This window comes from Coffea eugenioides, chromosome 6 (assembly GCF_003713205.1).
Source record: "Coffea eugenioides isolate CCC68of chromosome 6, Ceug_1.0, whole genome shotgun sequence".
NCBI classification, from domain to species: domain Eukaryota; kingdom Viridiplantae; phylum Streptophyta; class Magnoliopsida; order Gentianales; family Rubiaceae; genus Coffea; species Coffea eugenioides.
The window spans coordinates 2,579,856-2,595,791 of NC_040040.1; the positions used below are offsets into that span (position 1 = coordinate 2,579,856).

General features: G+C 39.1%; 4 protein-coding genes across 4 annotated transcripts; 1 reads left to right on the forward strand and 3 right to left on the reverse strand.

The window, feature by feature from the left end:
• The first annotated feature begins 778 nt into the window (after window positions 1-778).
• LOC113772874 (O-fucosyltransferase 19-like) lies at window positions 779-4,261 on the forward strand. Its single transcript, XM_027317369.1, has 8 exons — window positions 779-1,315; window positions 2,228-2,300; window positions 2,377-2,447; window positions 2,534-2,622; window positions 2,729-2,864; window positions 2,947-3,179; window positions 3,275-3,751; window positions 3,852-4,261. Exons 1-8 carry the CDS (start codon window positions 779-781, stop codon window positions 4,111-4,113), a joined length of 1,878 nt encoding a protein of 625 aa, XP_027173170.1. The 3' UTR covers window positions 4,114-4,261.
• Window positions 4,262-4,788: 527 nt separating this feature from the next.
• LOC113775106 (fructokinase-like 1, chloroplastic) lies at window positions 4,789-7,546 on the reverse strand. The gene is made up of 2 exons (XM_027319846.1): window positions 6,630-7,546; window positions 4,789-5,781 (listed from the first exon to the last, which is right to left on the reverse strand). Exons 1-2 carry the CDS (start codon window positions 7,431-7,433, stop codon window positions 5,089-5,091), a joined length of 1,497 nt encoding a protein of 498 aa, XP_027175647.1. The 5' UTR covers window positions 7,434-7,546; the 3' UTR covers window positions 4,789-5,088.
• A 1,070-nt stretch (window positions 7,547-8,616) lies between these two features.
• Window positions 8,617-9,734, reverse strand: LOC113776469 (heme-binding-like protein At3g10130, chloroplastic). The gene has a single exon (XM_027321643.1). It carries the CDS (start codon window positions 9,609-9,611, stop codon window positions 9,009-9,011), a length of 603 nt encoding a protein of 200 aa, XP_027177444.1. The 5' UTR covers window positions 9,612-9,734; the 3' UTR covers window positions 8,617-9,008.
• A 1,259-nt stretch (window positions 9,735-10,993) lies between these two features.
• On the reverse strand, window positions 10,994-12,555 carry LOC113776263 (L-type lectin-domain containing receptor kinase VIII.2-like). Its single transcript, XM_027321380.1, has one exon. It carries the CDS (start codon window positions 12,310-12,312, stop codon window positions 11,254-11,256), a length of 1,059 nt encoding a protein of 352 aa, XP_027177181.1. The 5' UTR covers window positions 12,313-12,555; the 3' UTR covers window positions 10,994-11,253.
• Between the last annotated feature and the right edge of the window lie 3,381 nt (window positions 12,556-15,936).

The window sequence follows — 15,936 nt, forward strand, 5'->3', positions numbered from 1 at the left end:
AGAGAATTATAACATTTGTAATTGCCACTCCTTTTACATAAAAATAAAAATAAAAATAAATGATTTAAGCAGAAGAAAAATTGATAGGGTGTGAATATTAATTTTCAAAATTAGTACATGAAGCTAATTGCACTAATGCACGCAGAGTGAAAGCGTTACCCAGTTCCTTCCGCGTTAATTGATTGTAAGTGCGCTTATCAATTTTGAACGAGCGAGCTCTCTCGTTCAAAATTGATAAAATTGTTTGGCCAGATTTTGCACAATAAAGGCTAATAAATTTGGGTCCTTCAATATTACAGACACCACCATACCCAAGTCCACATTTTTATGAAATTATTGTCCTTGAATGGCAAAGTTCGAGTGCAATTTCAGGTAAAGTTCCGCTGCCTATATGATATGATGATCTCAAGTAAGATGCATGGAGGAGAGCTCTTCTTTTCTCACATCACCAAAATTCTAATCGCGTTAGAATTTCAAATTCCATGTAACTCTCACATGTCAGCTATTTTTCCTTGGCTCTCTCCGTCGTCGTGAAAGCGTAGCCCCCTCCTCTCCCTGCTTTTCGTTCTGTACAACGTTACAGGAGAGAAAGAAGGGAAACAGCACAAACCAGACGACCCTCTTGTCCCATCTGTCCAATTGCCACCTCAAAGAACAAAGCAGTGCACGTAAATTCTACTAACTTCTATCTCTCCCTTCCTCTCGATTTTCCACTTCTCTTTGTTATTCCTTTTCTTCGACGACTTTGTTCTGGCTTCAATTCAAATTTTCCCAAGGAATGCCAAACGCAAGCGCCATAACCACCACCAATTCTGGGAGCGGAAGTCCCATACCCACCCATCGCCGGCGCGTTCCGGACTCGATGATGAGCGATTCCGACAGATTATTGGTCCATACACAGACTTCTTTCGACCGTCTTCAGGTTGGTTGTGCAGGCGACGAGGAATATTGTAATTATAACAATGGTTCTCCTGCCCACAACCTTCATCAACATCTACACTACCACCATTTGTTACGTAAAAGGGTCGCGAATTTTTTCGTGATTTTCCATAACTTGTCGCATTCTCTGGGATCCAAAAAGAATTTTGCGCGTACGCTTATCAGTTTGCTTATGGTTTTGGTGGTGGCATCTATATTTTTGAAGTATTCTGTATTGGATGCTAGTCTACATGACCAATCCAAGAAGAGAAAGGATGATTTTCCGATTATTCAGAATATGAAGACCAGCTTAGCTCGTGATCAGCATGTTATAACAGAATCGGCGGTGGCCTTATCTGCCGGACTTCTCCATAAAAGGCAAATGGTTGAATACCCTGTAAGTCCCATGTCAAATGTTGTACTAAATGATGCGTCAAATTCCAGGTTTATCCGTCTCTTGCACTGCTTACGCAACTATCTCTTTCCAAATAGCATTTGTCAGTCAGTTTGAAGATTCAGCTCTTTTTTTTTGTCTTTTTGGCACATTTCGATCAAAATCCATCGGAAATTCCTCAAAAGTCTCTGAATCACTGTAGTTGTTGCGAAATAGGATTGTAGGTGTTTAGTTTCCGTAGCAGCCTTCTACTCGGCTTCCATTGGGTTGGTGGGGTGCCTCCTCTTCCTCTCTCTCGTTAACAATTTTGACCCATGACCAAAGAAAAGAATTGTAAATTGTAAATGGGTACAGCTGATTTGGCGGCAACCCATTGAGCGCGTAAACGTTGAATCCTGGCTTAGTTGCCTTTGACCATGATTTCTTGTACGGCTGCTTCTCTAATCATTAGTTTTACCGTTGTCGCCATTTATTCCCTTCTAACGGCTGATACTTGAGAGTTTACTACTTTGCTTGGCCGTAAATTTTCTTTTCCTTCAGTGGACCAGCCAATTAAACGGAACGGGATTATTATGAATTACTACTATATCTCAGAGCCGTAATTCATAATTCTTTTCTTTTCCTTTTATGGGGCTCTACTCATTTTTCCTTTTCTAAAATTTTTTTTTTTGGGGAGTTGGAATGCTGCAGTATGGAGTCTGACCTATTCAAATTTGTAGGATTCGTTAGTAATAGCAAACTGAATCTTGTAGCCAGTAGTAGCAACCCGTAAACTTCTTTTTTTTTTTCTTTTTGTCATTGGATGATGCTAAGGCTAGCAGGTTAGTTTACTTTTCTCAGTTGGATGTTGTAAAACTTGTAATTGTAGATTGAATTATCATTCAATATAATTGCGAGTTGAATTTTCTGTAACAGGTTCCGGAAATATGGATGAAGCCAAACAGTGATAACTACTATCAATGCATTGGTCGGCCGAGGAATCGAATAAGTAAAGTCCGGCTTTATATTTTGATAGCATGTGCCCTGCAAAACAGCAATTTATAAGTTATTACTAAATCTTTCAGGGACGGGATCGGAAACAAATGGCTATATTCTAGCTCATGCTAATGGAGGGCTAAATCAAATGCGAACAGGAGTGAGTCGATAGTCATTCGATCTTAATGTGTTCTCAATGTTAATTTTAGCTTATGCAAAAATGATGAATATTTGATGTAAACGCAGATATGTGACATGGTTGCAATAGCAAAAATTATGAATGCTACTTTGGTTCTTCCTTCTCTTGATCACAAGTCATTCTGGACAGATCCCAGGTATATATTTAAAGATACATATAACGTTTTTCATCACAAGCAATTTTTGTTTGAGCCCGGTACATTTCTTTGCTTTATTGAACATTTTCCTGTTCTTTTCTTGCAGTGATTTTAAAGATATTTTTGATTGGAAGCATTTCATTGGCACATTAAGAGACGATATTGAGATAGTAGATTCTTTGCCACCTCATTTGGCATCATCAGTTAAGCCCCTTCCTAAGGCACCTGTTTCTTGGTCCAAGGTAGGGAACCAACAATCATTATTGAAATCTCTGCAAGTTCTGGTCCAGATTTCTTAAAAGAAAAAAAAAAATTGTTTTGCAGCCTAGTTACTACAGAGGAGACATTCTTTCCTTGCTAAAGAAACACAAGGTAATCAAATTCACCCACACGGATTCACGTCTTGCCAACAACGGCCTTGCGCCTTCCATTCAGAGGCTTCGGTGTCGGGCAAATTACGTGGCTCTCAGATACACAAAAGAGATTGAGGAGCTTGGGAGAAAATTGGTTGATAGAATTAGAAGTGATGGCGAACCATTTATTGCGCTTCATCTGAGGCAAGTATTTTCACAAATCTGTGTGTGATAACTTAAGCTTCCCAAAAAATTTCGGCTTTTTAGTTAGTTACCAAGAGGAATAATGTGGAGCGCAGGTACGAGAAAGACATGCTTGCATTCACCGGTTGCAGCCACAATTTGAGTAGAGAGGAGGTTGAGGAGCTTCGGCGCATGAGGTACAATGTGAAGCACTGGAAAGAGAAAGAGATAGACGGCGAAGAAAAGCGACTCCAAGGAGGCTGCCCAATGTCTCCGAGGGAGGCGGGTCTCTTTCTCAAGGCCATGGGTTATCCATCAACCACAAGAATATACATAGTTGCAGGAGAAATCTATGGGAATAATAGTATGGATGCATTCCGGGCAGAGTACACAAACGTTTTCTCGCACTCCACTCTTGCAACAGAGGAAGAGTTGGAGGAACTAAAACACTATCAGAATCGTCTTGCTGCTCTGGATTACGTTATAGCTCTTCAAAGTGACGTCTTTGTTTACACATACGATGGGAACATGGCAAAGGCTGTACAGGGCCATAGAAGGTTTGATGGGTTTCGAAAGACGATAAATCCTGACAGGTTTGTCAATACTGCTGGCTATTTTGCACCTCACGTTCAGCGCCTTTTTGTTTTTTTTTTGGGCGTTACTAAATCATCTCAGCATTCTGCTTCTTTTCAGATTCAATTTAGTTAGGCTAATGGATATGTTGGATGTGGGCACGTTATCATGGGAACAGTTTGCCTCGGAAGTCAAGAGTTTACATGAGAACAGGCTTGGAGCACCATATATTAGACAGGCGGGAGAATCACCAAGATTAGAGGAGAACTTTTATGCTAATCCGTTTCCTGGATGTATTTGTAATGTATCTCGAGAACAAGAAAGAAGCCAACATCATCACCGAAAATTTATTACTAGTTCAAGAATAGCATCACAGAGATAGGGCTCATAGTTGTTTTTGAGTGTAAATAATAATTTCAATCGTAGAGCATAAGATATAAAACAGAGAGTGGTGGGCTGTGCAAGAAGTAGCAGCAATGCGATTCGGGCCCTTCATGATTCAATTTTGGAGGATACGGTAGAGGGAGAAATTCCTTTTTTTTTTTTTGGATCCCATTATGAGAGGCACTGTAAAATACGGAGTACAGATATTCTTTCATTTATTGATTTTGTCCTTGTTTTGGCCTTGTCAACTCAATTTTTTAGTTACACGTTTACTGTCATAAATACGTTCCTGGTCACAATAAAGAAAATCTGCTACAGAAAACTCATCATCCTCCGACTCCAAGAAATATAACCCGAGAATCCATAAGAAACGGATTATAACTAATGCAAGTCCATCAGTTTTGGACCAAAACTTGGGGTTCTGCAGTCAATACCAGAAAATTGCAATATACAACAATAACAGAGGGAGGAATGAACGGAAAAGCAAATTATACACCCACATACCCTAAGAACTGCAACAACGGGGAGATTTGATGATGAAGCGTAAAGAATTATTGCAGGCAAAGAAGATGGTCGTTGTTAAATGTCTAATAGTATAAGGAAAATCCTAACACCAGTCTTATCACTTCTGGACCAGAAGCTTGGTTTAGCAGTCGATACCAGAATTGCAATAGGAACAAATTCTGCTTTAGGATCACATCAATGGACCAACAAGTGAGATCCATGTATTTGTATAAACTTCGCCCACAATGTCATTTGATACTTGAGTCAATTACCAAAAGAAAGAACCACGGCATCATTTCAATGGTCCTTTAAAAATCTAGGTGTTGGACAAAGTGGTCCGATAGAAACAATAAATCTAACTAGTGGACTCTCACAGACCGAAGACTTGGTGTTTCTAACTCCAGATTACAGCAAGATCTAATAGAAAGAAACTAGAGTATTTTGCTCGTTGACATGACTACTGCCGATTTTACCACATTGATGGCACATAAACCTGCTCTTTCAGATTCTGAGTAGCACTTTCTGTGGGAAAACCGCGTACAGCTCCTATAGTCCACTGTGATATTATACCAGCAGCAATAGCAAAACGAAGCTGCCTCTCCAAAATATCCTGATTTTCAAACATCTCGGATACAGTTGTTAGCTTTCTCATAATTGCAGCCACAACAGCATCACCAGAACCTGTTCTATCACAAGTGAATGGTGTTATTAGCACATCTTCTGTGCCAACCACAACCCCATCAAAAGAAGGAGCATAGTAATGTATCCGAAGTGTTCCGTCTGTGACAAACAAAAGCTTCAACCCATCATGCCATAATGGAGAGATTTCTTCGCGAGTATAATGATAATAATCTCGCAGTTTACTTGTTTGTTCAAAATTCTCAGCATAGTACTGAGGCGTATAATTTCTTCTCCTCTCATAATGTTCTTCATCTAAAAGAAACTCGAGCTCTTGCTTTGAGACCTCAATGATATCTGCTTGTTCCCAGGCTTTCTTGAGCACTTCCTTGGTCATATCACGTGACTCCCATAGTGGCAATGGGAAATTTGGGTCGAAAAAAACCAATGCACCGAACTTTTTAGACCATGAAATTGCTCTAAAAAGAGCAGAATGCATGGAAGGACAAGTTAAGACTTCAGAATTAAAATGGAACATTCTAGCCTGAAAAAAAAACAAGAAGAAAAACTCGCATCAATATTAGTCACTAAACTTTTTTTTCTCTTAAAACTTTGTTCTAGTTCATTAATTGTTTCAATCAAATTCACCTCATAATTCATAAACACTTTCTAACCATAATAAACAAATTCAGTATTAAAAGTGTATTCCCAGTGCCCAAAGTTTGACTACTTCAAGACAAATCGTCTGGGATCAAGAATACAGCAGTCAGAAGAGAAAGAAGAACCTTCTCTAAATCAGTGGTAACGATAAGAGCACGGACAGAAATAGTTCAAAATCAACTCACTAATGGATCTTATCCCTGCGTGCAGATTTCACTAGCCACTCCAAGTTGACCTCTCTATCACATAATCTGTTAGCAGAATTCGTAAGAGTATGTACATAATTAGATTTATCCCAGAATTGCCCATTCTAAAACTTGATCTGCACGAGGATATAATGGTTACTTTAAATTAGAAAAACTATCTGGGTAGGGCAGAGATTGTCCTCTGTTTCATAGAATCTCCAATCTAATAGCCAAATGTACATAAGTACATCCATTTTCCTCTGTGCAAGACAACAGACCTTTGTTTAAAGGCAACAATGCAATAAGATAACTAACATTCTTAATCCAGCAAAGCCAAGATAAAGTAAAAATAAGGCAACGGGGGTTGAAGCATCCTGTACTGGGACAGCGCCTAATCAACTAATGAAGAACATAATTGATTAAGTAACTAGTAAACCATAAATCGACAATTAATAAAGTAAAAAATTCCTTCATTGCTATGTTGTATATAGGAGAAAAACATCCTAACATCCTCTTTTTTTTTTGGTTGTTTAAATTATTCTTTTACCTCTTTGAGCACGGCAAGATTCAGTTCGGAGCTTAGTAACGAATCCTCTGCAGATTCTTTCACCTTTTCCATCCTCATTTTGCCATCATTATCGTGCTTAATTTTCATATAGGCACAGGCAGTCCTCACATTGCTGTCGAATTTCACTGCCCTCGTCTGCACCTTCTCAGTATTCATAAGCAACACCATCTCTCTTCCAAATTCATCATCCCCAACCTTCCCCATAAAAGCAGCCCTCCCACCAAGCCTGGCGTGAGAAACAGCCACATTGGAAGGCGGTCCGCCAGGAGACCTAACAAACTCTGGAGGGTTCCACTGCAGCATTTTCCATTGAGAATAGATATCCGGGTGCATTTGCTCCGGTGCCACTCTTATGGTGGGCACAAACTCCTTCTGGGCTGCCCCAAAACAGCAGATTAGAGGCGGGTACTCGTACGGGAAATCAATACCATCATCATAGTAATCAAGCTCCTCCTGTTTATCGGTTACAGGTACATCATTTTGGGTGTTCTGTGGTTGGCTTTTCCGAGGTCCTCTGGGTCTTTTTGTCGTCGAGGTTGCGGAAGACGAAGTGGTGGTGGTGGACCGAGCTTTTTTGCGGCCTCGGCGGGAAGGCTTTGGCGGTTCTGCGGTGGTTGGATCGTCATCTGAAGATGATTTGGGTGGCAAGAGTTTGTGAAAAGTTCTAGCTTCAGGAATGGGGACCAGCCAAATGGTAGAAATTTGGAAATGGGCTAGTGAGTTTGAGGCAAATGAATGAGAGTTTGGGAGAAAAGATGGTGTACGAAATGGAAGGGTTGCCATGGTTCGGACTTGCAGTTTAGGGTTTATCCATTTGCGATTCTACAAATTTTCCTAACTATCTTACCCAACAAAAAAAAAAAAAAGGGAAAAAGGGCTAACTATTTTAAAGGGGTTTGTTGTTTCAATTCTGGCGCTACTTCTGCTTGGTCATCATCCACCGAACCGGTTCAGAATGAACTATTTAACGGGCCAAGTTGACCATCCTGGTGGTGTTCTCATATCATATGAAAAGACTAATTTACCTTTACATTTCGTTTCATGGAGTAATATATATATATATATATATATATATATTTTTTGGTTATCTTTTTTGGTCTTTACTGCAATACAAAAAATCGCATAATATAGCAAATCAAGCTGGAGTTGATCTTTGAAATAGCAATGAAGCATATACCAATTCAAAATTTTTTTGTCAAATGATATACCAGTTCAATTCGGCATAGCTATTTTTTGCATTTTTACAGAGTGAAAGAATCGACGAATGTTAGGTCAAGATTGGAAAAAGCACGCCTCAATTTAAAGAAAAATTTGCCTAATTTGTTTACATTGAAATTTTAATGGTACTTTATCCATTTCTATGAATGTTGAGGTGTGATTTTTGTGAACACGTATAATCCAATTATCATTCTTGTAATTTAAATAACGCCAAAAACAATCCTAAAGGAGGCGCAAACCTTAAAATGTACATACGGATGCGTTGTGCATCCATTTGATCCGGTGATGATTCAATCTCTTTTGGTTATCCTTTGACCTGTTCAGGTCTCCCTCTCTCTAATATAGAATAGTATAGTGTAGGTCTAATATAGAATAGTGTAGTATAGGTCTGTCATATCCAAAAAAAAAAAAAAAAATTAAAAGGAGCCGTAGACTGAACCGTACTCCGGGCCTCTTTAGGGTAAGGTTAAACTGACGGACACAGGTTAACTTGCAAGATAAAGAATTTTAAGTATACAGCAGGTTATCTTTCTTGGCTCTGTGCCATTACCAGTTTATGGCAAATAGCAGCTCGTGTCATTTTGCAGCTTTCTTCTAATCGAGCAAAATTCCTGTCCCAGCCCTTTTCTCAACGAAGAAACTTGTACGTATATTAGAATCCTTTTATTCTTGACGACATGTATTGTAGTAGTTTAGTAACTAATTATAATACCGCCATACAAAACATAATAGTAGCATGGACATGGCATGGAACCGATCCGATGGCATTAGATTTTGTGCATGTAGTCACCATTTCCATTGCTGCTTTTCATACAACTGATGATCAAGAAAAAGGCAAATGCAGCTAATACAACAGCTTCACATAATTTTGAAATTTGATGATATCCTCATTATAACATAAAAAATAAAGACTACTACCAGTGGTACTTTAACACACTGAAAGTACTACACAGAGCCAGATTACTTTTCAGTTATGCTACCACCACGGAAACTAGTACTAGTAGATGAATTTGCCTGCTTCCTTTTTTGACCCCCCGATCAAGTTCTTTCTTTATTTTAGTTTATTCCCTTCTGAATCAGGAGGGATTATCAGAGAGCTTGTCTGAAACTGAAGACAGAAAAATCAACAACATGCAGGAATCACTCGACGGGAACCATGACTTCATTAGTCCTCAAAGGGGGCAAGGTCCAAGGCGGATTGTACCTGGCCAATTCATGTTCCCCAGTGACCTTGTATCCATCCCTCTCCAAACACCTGTTCAAATTCTCCACCTTCTTCTTTACGACGTCCTCCCTTGCCGCCCCGCTGAACCTCACCACCCCAAACTTCCTCTCTCCTTCTTCCTTAATCACCACCCTCTCATCCACCGGCTTCGGAGCTTCTTCCGCCTTTGCATACTTGGCCGGCAATATAAATTGCATCGTCACCGACTTACTCTGCCCCTCTCCCCCGTTCTTGGTCACAACCGGTGCGGTCATGGCTATCTTTTCTGAAGCTTTTGTGATCACCGGAGCCGTCATCGCGATCTTCTCTGGCTTGGTGTTCTGGGGATTGCCCACCGCGCCTATATAGTTAGCAAGGAGAATGAATCCACCATCTTCGTCGCCCTTGAATTGGGTGGGGTCGTAGGTCACCTCTGCAATTACAGACGGGAAGTATTTGCGGATTTCGTAGTCTGCTGTGGATTGAATTACCTCGTATTTGGGTGTTTCCACGGTAATCTTTCCCAGAATCAGACCCATCTCCACGAATTATGAATTGTTTGGCAGTGAAAATGAAGAGTTTCGTATTATTGAGTATTGGAGCCTCCAACCAGACACATTTTATAGGGGTAATAGAAGAAAGGGGATAGGAATTGGACGTGGACAGAGTCACAGAGGGAGGGATCCTTCTCGGAATTTTATTTTTATCTTAAAAAAAATTGTTACATTACGTGAATAATTACCTAGAGGCAAAAAGATAAAGTTCAATATACTCACAAGACACCACTAACTTGCTTGACCGAAAAAGGAAATGCTGCTAGTATTTCTTAGTAATAACTTGTGGTTGAAATTGAGGAGACATGCATGAAGTTGTTTTTGCCACGATTTGGAACTCAGGCCCATAAATTGCATTATTGGCCATAGTTCGTCAATGCAATTATGAAAATTTGCCGTGTGTCTTAATTTTTGTACCACTCTCGTATAGGAGCTTCGAAAAGATAAAAAGAGAAGGGACAATGAAAAAATAAACACAAAAGAAAGTCAAATGATTTTAACACTCTTAACATGATTTTATATATTGGTTGATCCTTGACGGGTTTCGTTTCTTTCGTACTTCTATCATTTGCAGACCTTTTTAATTTTTTTTTTATAAAAATTTGGGTTTTAGTCTGTCCACATGAAATATAGCCAATTTACAAATTGCAGAAGTATCTTATGTTATCAATTCACGACGCATTACTTAGATCGGTTAAAAATCAGTAAATTTTGATTTTCTTTTTATATAGTGAAAAGTACATTTTTAGCACCGATATGAATTCTAGTACATTAAACATGAATATGGTTTTTTTTTTTTTTGTATAACCAATAGGTATTCGCATCCGTTTCACGATTTACAATTAATTCTGTTCGAGTTGGATTGGATCTTTTACCGGAGAAATTCTCCCAACATTATCTTTTCCATTCCCATGATTTCGAACCCGATATCTTATGATTAAGAGACACAAGTCCCTTCGATTTGCACCAACATCCCTTAGTAAACATCAACATGGTGAGGTGCTCCAACGTCTTTCTAGTATTTTGTAACAGTTAAAGAAAAATATATAGGCGCAATACAAGCAGGAGAAGGTTGCGAAGCGAAAACGAACATAACAATGCAATTTCAACCAAAGAGAGTAAATTAGGTCCAACGTGCCCAAAAGAAATTAAGACCCTGCAATTTGTTAAACTATAGTCGATTGAAAGAAACAAGTCCATGACAACTGGATTAAGGCCTCCACTTAGAATTGTCCTTGCCCCTCTTTTTCTCTCTCGTCGAAGGGCAATTTCTCCAATTAAAAACCATAGCGGACCCTAATTGAACCTTGAATGCATACGGAAGGAAGACTTCAGCTGTCAGTTTTCAGAACGAAGCACCAAGATCATTAGCATTAAAGATTCTGAAACTATCGAAGATTAGCAATCAGGGATGGGTAACCACTGGATCATCTAACGTCTACGAGGCCTTAACCCATTTTATAGATCATATACAGAAGTAGCTCTCAAATTTCATCAACTAAATGTGAAGCTGTATTTTGATGATTGATCATGAAATTACAGCCATGCAATAATATTACAGATACCAGCACAAAAATTTAGCAGGATTTACAAACAAACTGATAAGAACTCGACTGATTTCACCTAGTCAAGCACCTAGTTGATTCTTACCATCTCTGATGGGTTTCGCGTACTCAAACCCCACAGGTCGCACTACATAATCCTCTGGCACCACAGGACGCTTATAGCCCAGTAGAGTCCATATAAACAACACAAGCAATGCCCCCAAAGCTCCACATCCAGTGCCAAACATCAGCGCTGCAAGGATTCTCAAGGCACAATCACTTTTCTCATGGACCTTCGGCTCTTTTCTCCTCTCCACAAATGCGGCAGGATCCAACGGCTCCGAGTGCATCCAATTTGGAATACTCCTGAGCTTCAAGCTCCATGAATACAAATTACATTTATGTGACGAATTCCCACTTGCTGAGCTTAAGCTAAAAAGCACTTCAGCTTTGTCCCACATTCTTGACAAGTCAACGGGGTAGAAAAGTAATGGGTTTAGAGGTTTTATTTCACCTAATTTAGCCAACCTCACTTCTAATCTCTTTGAATTTGCCTCGTAATCAATCCAACTCTGCAGTTTCTCCCCACTGCTCAAACTCGAATTAACAGATGAAAAATTGCTAATTTTCACAGAAATAAGACTAGCTAAGCCAACCCCAACATTATTTCCATTGACATCACCGTACCTGTTATTCCTTGAAGTTTCAAATTCAACAGCAAGGAACTTTACTTTGCTCCCGGCAGCCAAAACTCCAGATGAGCCACCGTTAAACACATGTACTGGATTACCCATAGGAGACATCGCAAAAGCTAAACCATCCCCATTTTCACTTGACAAGGAAAAGACAAAGTTCATAACAAAAGACACCATCTTTCTTGAATTACGTTCAAAAAGCTTAATGGGTTCTTTATACAAGACTGTCCCAGCACTAGGAGCAACTGAACCAGATAACTGTACTGACTTATCATGGCCGCTAACAAACTTAGCATCACCATAAAAAGCAAACAGAGACTCAAAGTTTGGACCTTTATCAACTTTTTCGGAAGCAAAGGAGACGTTGAAGTCGGCATATACAATTTCGAAATACAGGAGGAGGAGAGCGATAGCTATCAAATACCTGGAAGCTGAAACGGAGGTCATTTCTCTTGACCTGAGATTGGAGGCTGCACTTTGTCCGTTGTTGTGGATTTACTGGGGAATATTCGGTGAACCCATGAATTAAAAATATGGAGATGAAGGTAAAACCAGTTGAAAGTTTGGGGAATTGAGAAGGGATGGAAGCAGGAGTGCTGGGTCGCACATGGACTTGGACTTGACGGTTGGGAAAATTAAATACGTTTAACCACCTGGGTTCTGCACTGCAGCCTGTGTTGGGTTCACTTTCTGTGGTAGTTGCTGACAAGGGAATATAATAGTGTGGGATCTTTTTAGGAATATGTCCTCGTCTTTTTCTCAATTTGCAAAGGTAGTCCCTGATCTGCACCTTTTGCTTTCAGCTTTGGGGGTCAAATGGAAAGAATCTTTTACGCTCGCTTCTAAACCTTTTACTGGAGCCTGGAGGGCAGGTAGCAGAGAATGTAATAATTAATATTTGGGAAAGCTATACTTTACGTTTGGGAGAATTGCACCAACTGTCCCTCACATATCGCTGATGTGAAAATTTAGTCCCTTAGAACGAAAATGATTAGTTTTAGTCCCTAACAAACAAAAAATGATCACATTTAATCCATTTTCACTTTTCCGAGTAGATTTTGACCGGAACTTACTGGGCCCACATGACGTGTCCAATTTTTAAAGGGTAAAAATGAAAAATCAACTTGATCTGAAATTTGAGGGACTAATGGTGCACATCTTTAGTTAAATATTCATCAAAATACACAAAAACTATTCCACCATTACTTGAAAGTCTCTAATTCATCTCAACCCAAAATGAACCATAATTGCAAACTCCTCTTAGTTGATTGAAAATCTTTCAAAGGAAATTCGTGATTAAAGACAAGAAAATAACAAGCAAATGTGCTATAAAAGATGAATGCAAAAAGAAAAATGAAAAATGAAAATGTGCTTCCTCGCCCAAAACATTCTAGCAAGTCTGTCTGGAGTTCCTGGTCAAAATCAAGATGGAAAAAATCCCACAGGCCTAAAGTTGAGAGCAAACTTTGGTGGATTGCAGTATCTAAAGACTGCACTTTTTTGGGTGAAAATGGGATGGGGTTGAAATGCTTTGTCAAAGTTTCCATCTTTTTCTTGTTACAGTGACACGCCATTGGACTCTTTCCCTTCTTTCGTGAAGAAACTATGCCGCTTTCAAGCTAGGATTGTTGAACAGGACAATGGTGAGATGAGAAAAAGTTTTAGGAGATGAAGGCATGGATTGTATGGGATGTGTCTTTGAGAAACTCTTTCGATCAAAGGCAGTGAGATTTTGTGACAGAAGTGTGATGTCTAAAGTCTAAACAAGGCTTTTGATGGGGCTCAAGATTCTGCTCATGGTCGTTGATGATTGGGGCAAAGAAGAAACTAGCTTTTTATGATTTTTAAGGACTTCTCTTTGGTGTTTGAGTTTCTTGGGTTTTCGGAGACTTCGGCTCTTAAGAGGCAAATGCAGAGCTTTCCCCAGTGCTCCACGGCTTCAGACATTTCATTTAGGCATTTTACAAACACTTGCAATGCTGACCGACAATGGTGCTGTCATGATCTACAACAAGTGCAATTACTGAAGCCAAGAAGAACCCATTCTCCATCAAAGTCAGGATGCATCAAAAGCTGGAAGGTGGAGAAATTGTGGAAGTTGCATCCGTCGATCACGCCAAGGTCACCAAGTCTGTCTGCGTTTGTTGCATCATTATCTCTGAACCCAACATATTTGGCATTTCAATCAGCAATTTCCTTCAGATGAATTTCAATCAGCTGCTGCGAGTTTGCAATTAGGGTTGTTTTGGTTTGAGATGAATTGTTAGTAATGGTGGGTTAGTTATATAATTTTTAATGAATGTTTAATTAAAGCTCTGCACTATTAGTCTCCTCACATTTTCTAGTTAGGTGGTTTGCCATTTTTACCCTTTAAAAATTATGCACATCATGTGGGTCCAGTAAGTTCCGGTCAAAATCTACTCGGAAAAGTAAAAATGGACCAAAAGTGATCATTTTTTGTTTGTCAGGCACTAAAACTAATCATTTTCGTTCTAAGGGACTAAATTTTCACATCAGCGATATGTGAGGGACGATTGGTCTCATTTTACGAGTCAAAAACTGAGCAGGACTGGTGGAGTAGTAAGAAGACCGCTGCAATCCAGGGGCGAATATGGGTTCTCTGCAATCACTACTCTGATTGCAGAGTGCAGTTAGTGTTAGTGCTGGAGATGTGTTATAGTCGAATTTGATGGAAGCAATTGCTTGTGAAGTACAATCTGTAATGAGTAATAAAACTTCTTGTAATTTTACGCGTTGCTGCATCCCCGTTTGGATTGCATTTTTCGGCATTTTTCATAGAAAAATTACTGTAGCGATTTGATATATGTGAGGAAAAAAGGTAATAGGAAAATGTGATCACGGAAAATGACGTAATTTTCTCACAGAAAATGGCAATCCAAACACAGCTTTTTTTTTTTTTTTTTATTTAACAAACGCGTTGCTGCCTTAGTTCTATATTTGTTATTTTAGTATCTATATATAATATTGTGTTAATGTATACATTATTGTTCTCTACAGTGAAGACTGCCAATTGCAAAAATCTAAATCTTGAGGTTTTTCTTACCAACTAAGAAGATTTTCCAACTGCAAAAAGTGGGTAGGGTATAACAAATTATCCACTATCCAAAACTAAAGTAAAATGACGATTGCAATATGCAAGAGATTTGAGAAAACAAAATCATGATCGGTTGGGTATCCGTGTTGAAATGCTGGAATGAGGAAAATAAAAGAGAAAAGCAATCCTGTGTTGGGGACAGAAAAGGAAGAATAGATTCTGTGGAGTGGAGGCCAACATCTAAAAAGACTCTTTTCGAGTTGCAAAGCGAGGCGCAGATAAATGCAACCCAAAGACCAAGCCCTGTTGTTTAATTGACAAAGCACCCTTGCTGTGTAGTGCACTGAGCCAACACCTTTTTTTTTTTTTTCTGGGCGTGGAAATGAAAGAAAAACAATTGTGCGCGTGCACTTTACAAGCTTACCTTTAGTTTATTAGGTATACTTTTCATTATTATTTGTTAAGACTGAATGAGATAAATCAATCTACTCGATAATTGAATTAAATTTGATCAAGTAAAAACTCATCTAAGTTTAGTTCATAAATTAATCAACCGAAACTTTTAAATTTGACTCGAACAACCCACGTGTACAAAATTCAACTTACTCGATGAAAGTTCGTTTGAGCTCGATTGGATAATTAAACAAGCTCAAATTTAACACAATTTGAACTCTTAAAAATTACAAGAGTGGAACTTTTCGTGCATTGCAGATTTGCAATGCATGCAAAGGATAGATACACAAAGCACGCGTCTTTATGCACACAGACACAGTTTTGACAGCCATGCAAAGAGTGGACCAATGCCTCGGAAGAAGACGACTCGCTGACACTCATACTACAACGTACTTTAACGAACCTTCCACGAGTTGCGGTTGTCTTCTTCTACTACTACTACTAATTTTTTATTTAGAGGGAGGGGCTAAGGGAGAGATAAGTAGTGATAACGCACAGTTATATATATATAAAAAAAAATGTTTTTTTCGGCCCGAAACAACTATTAGACAGACATATAATAG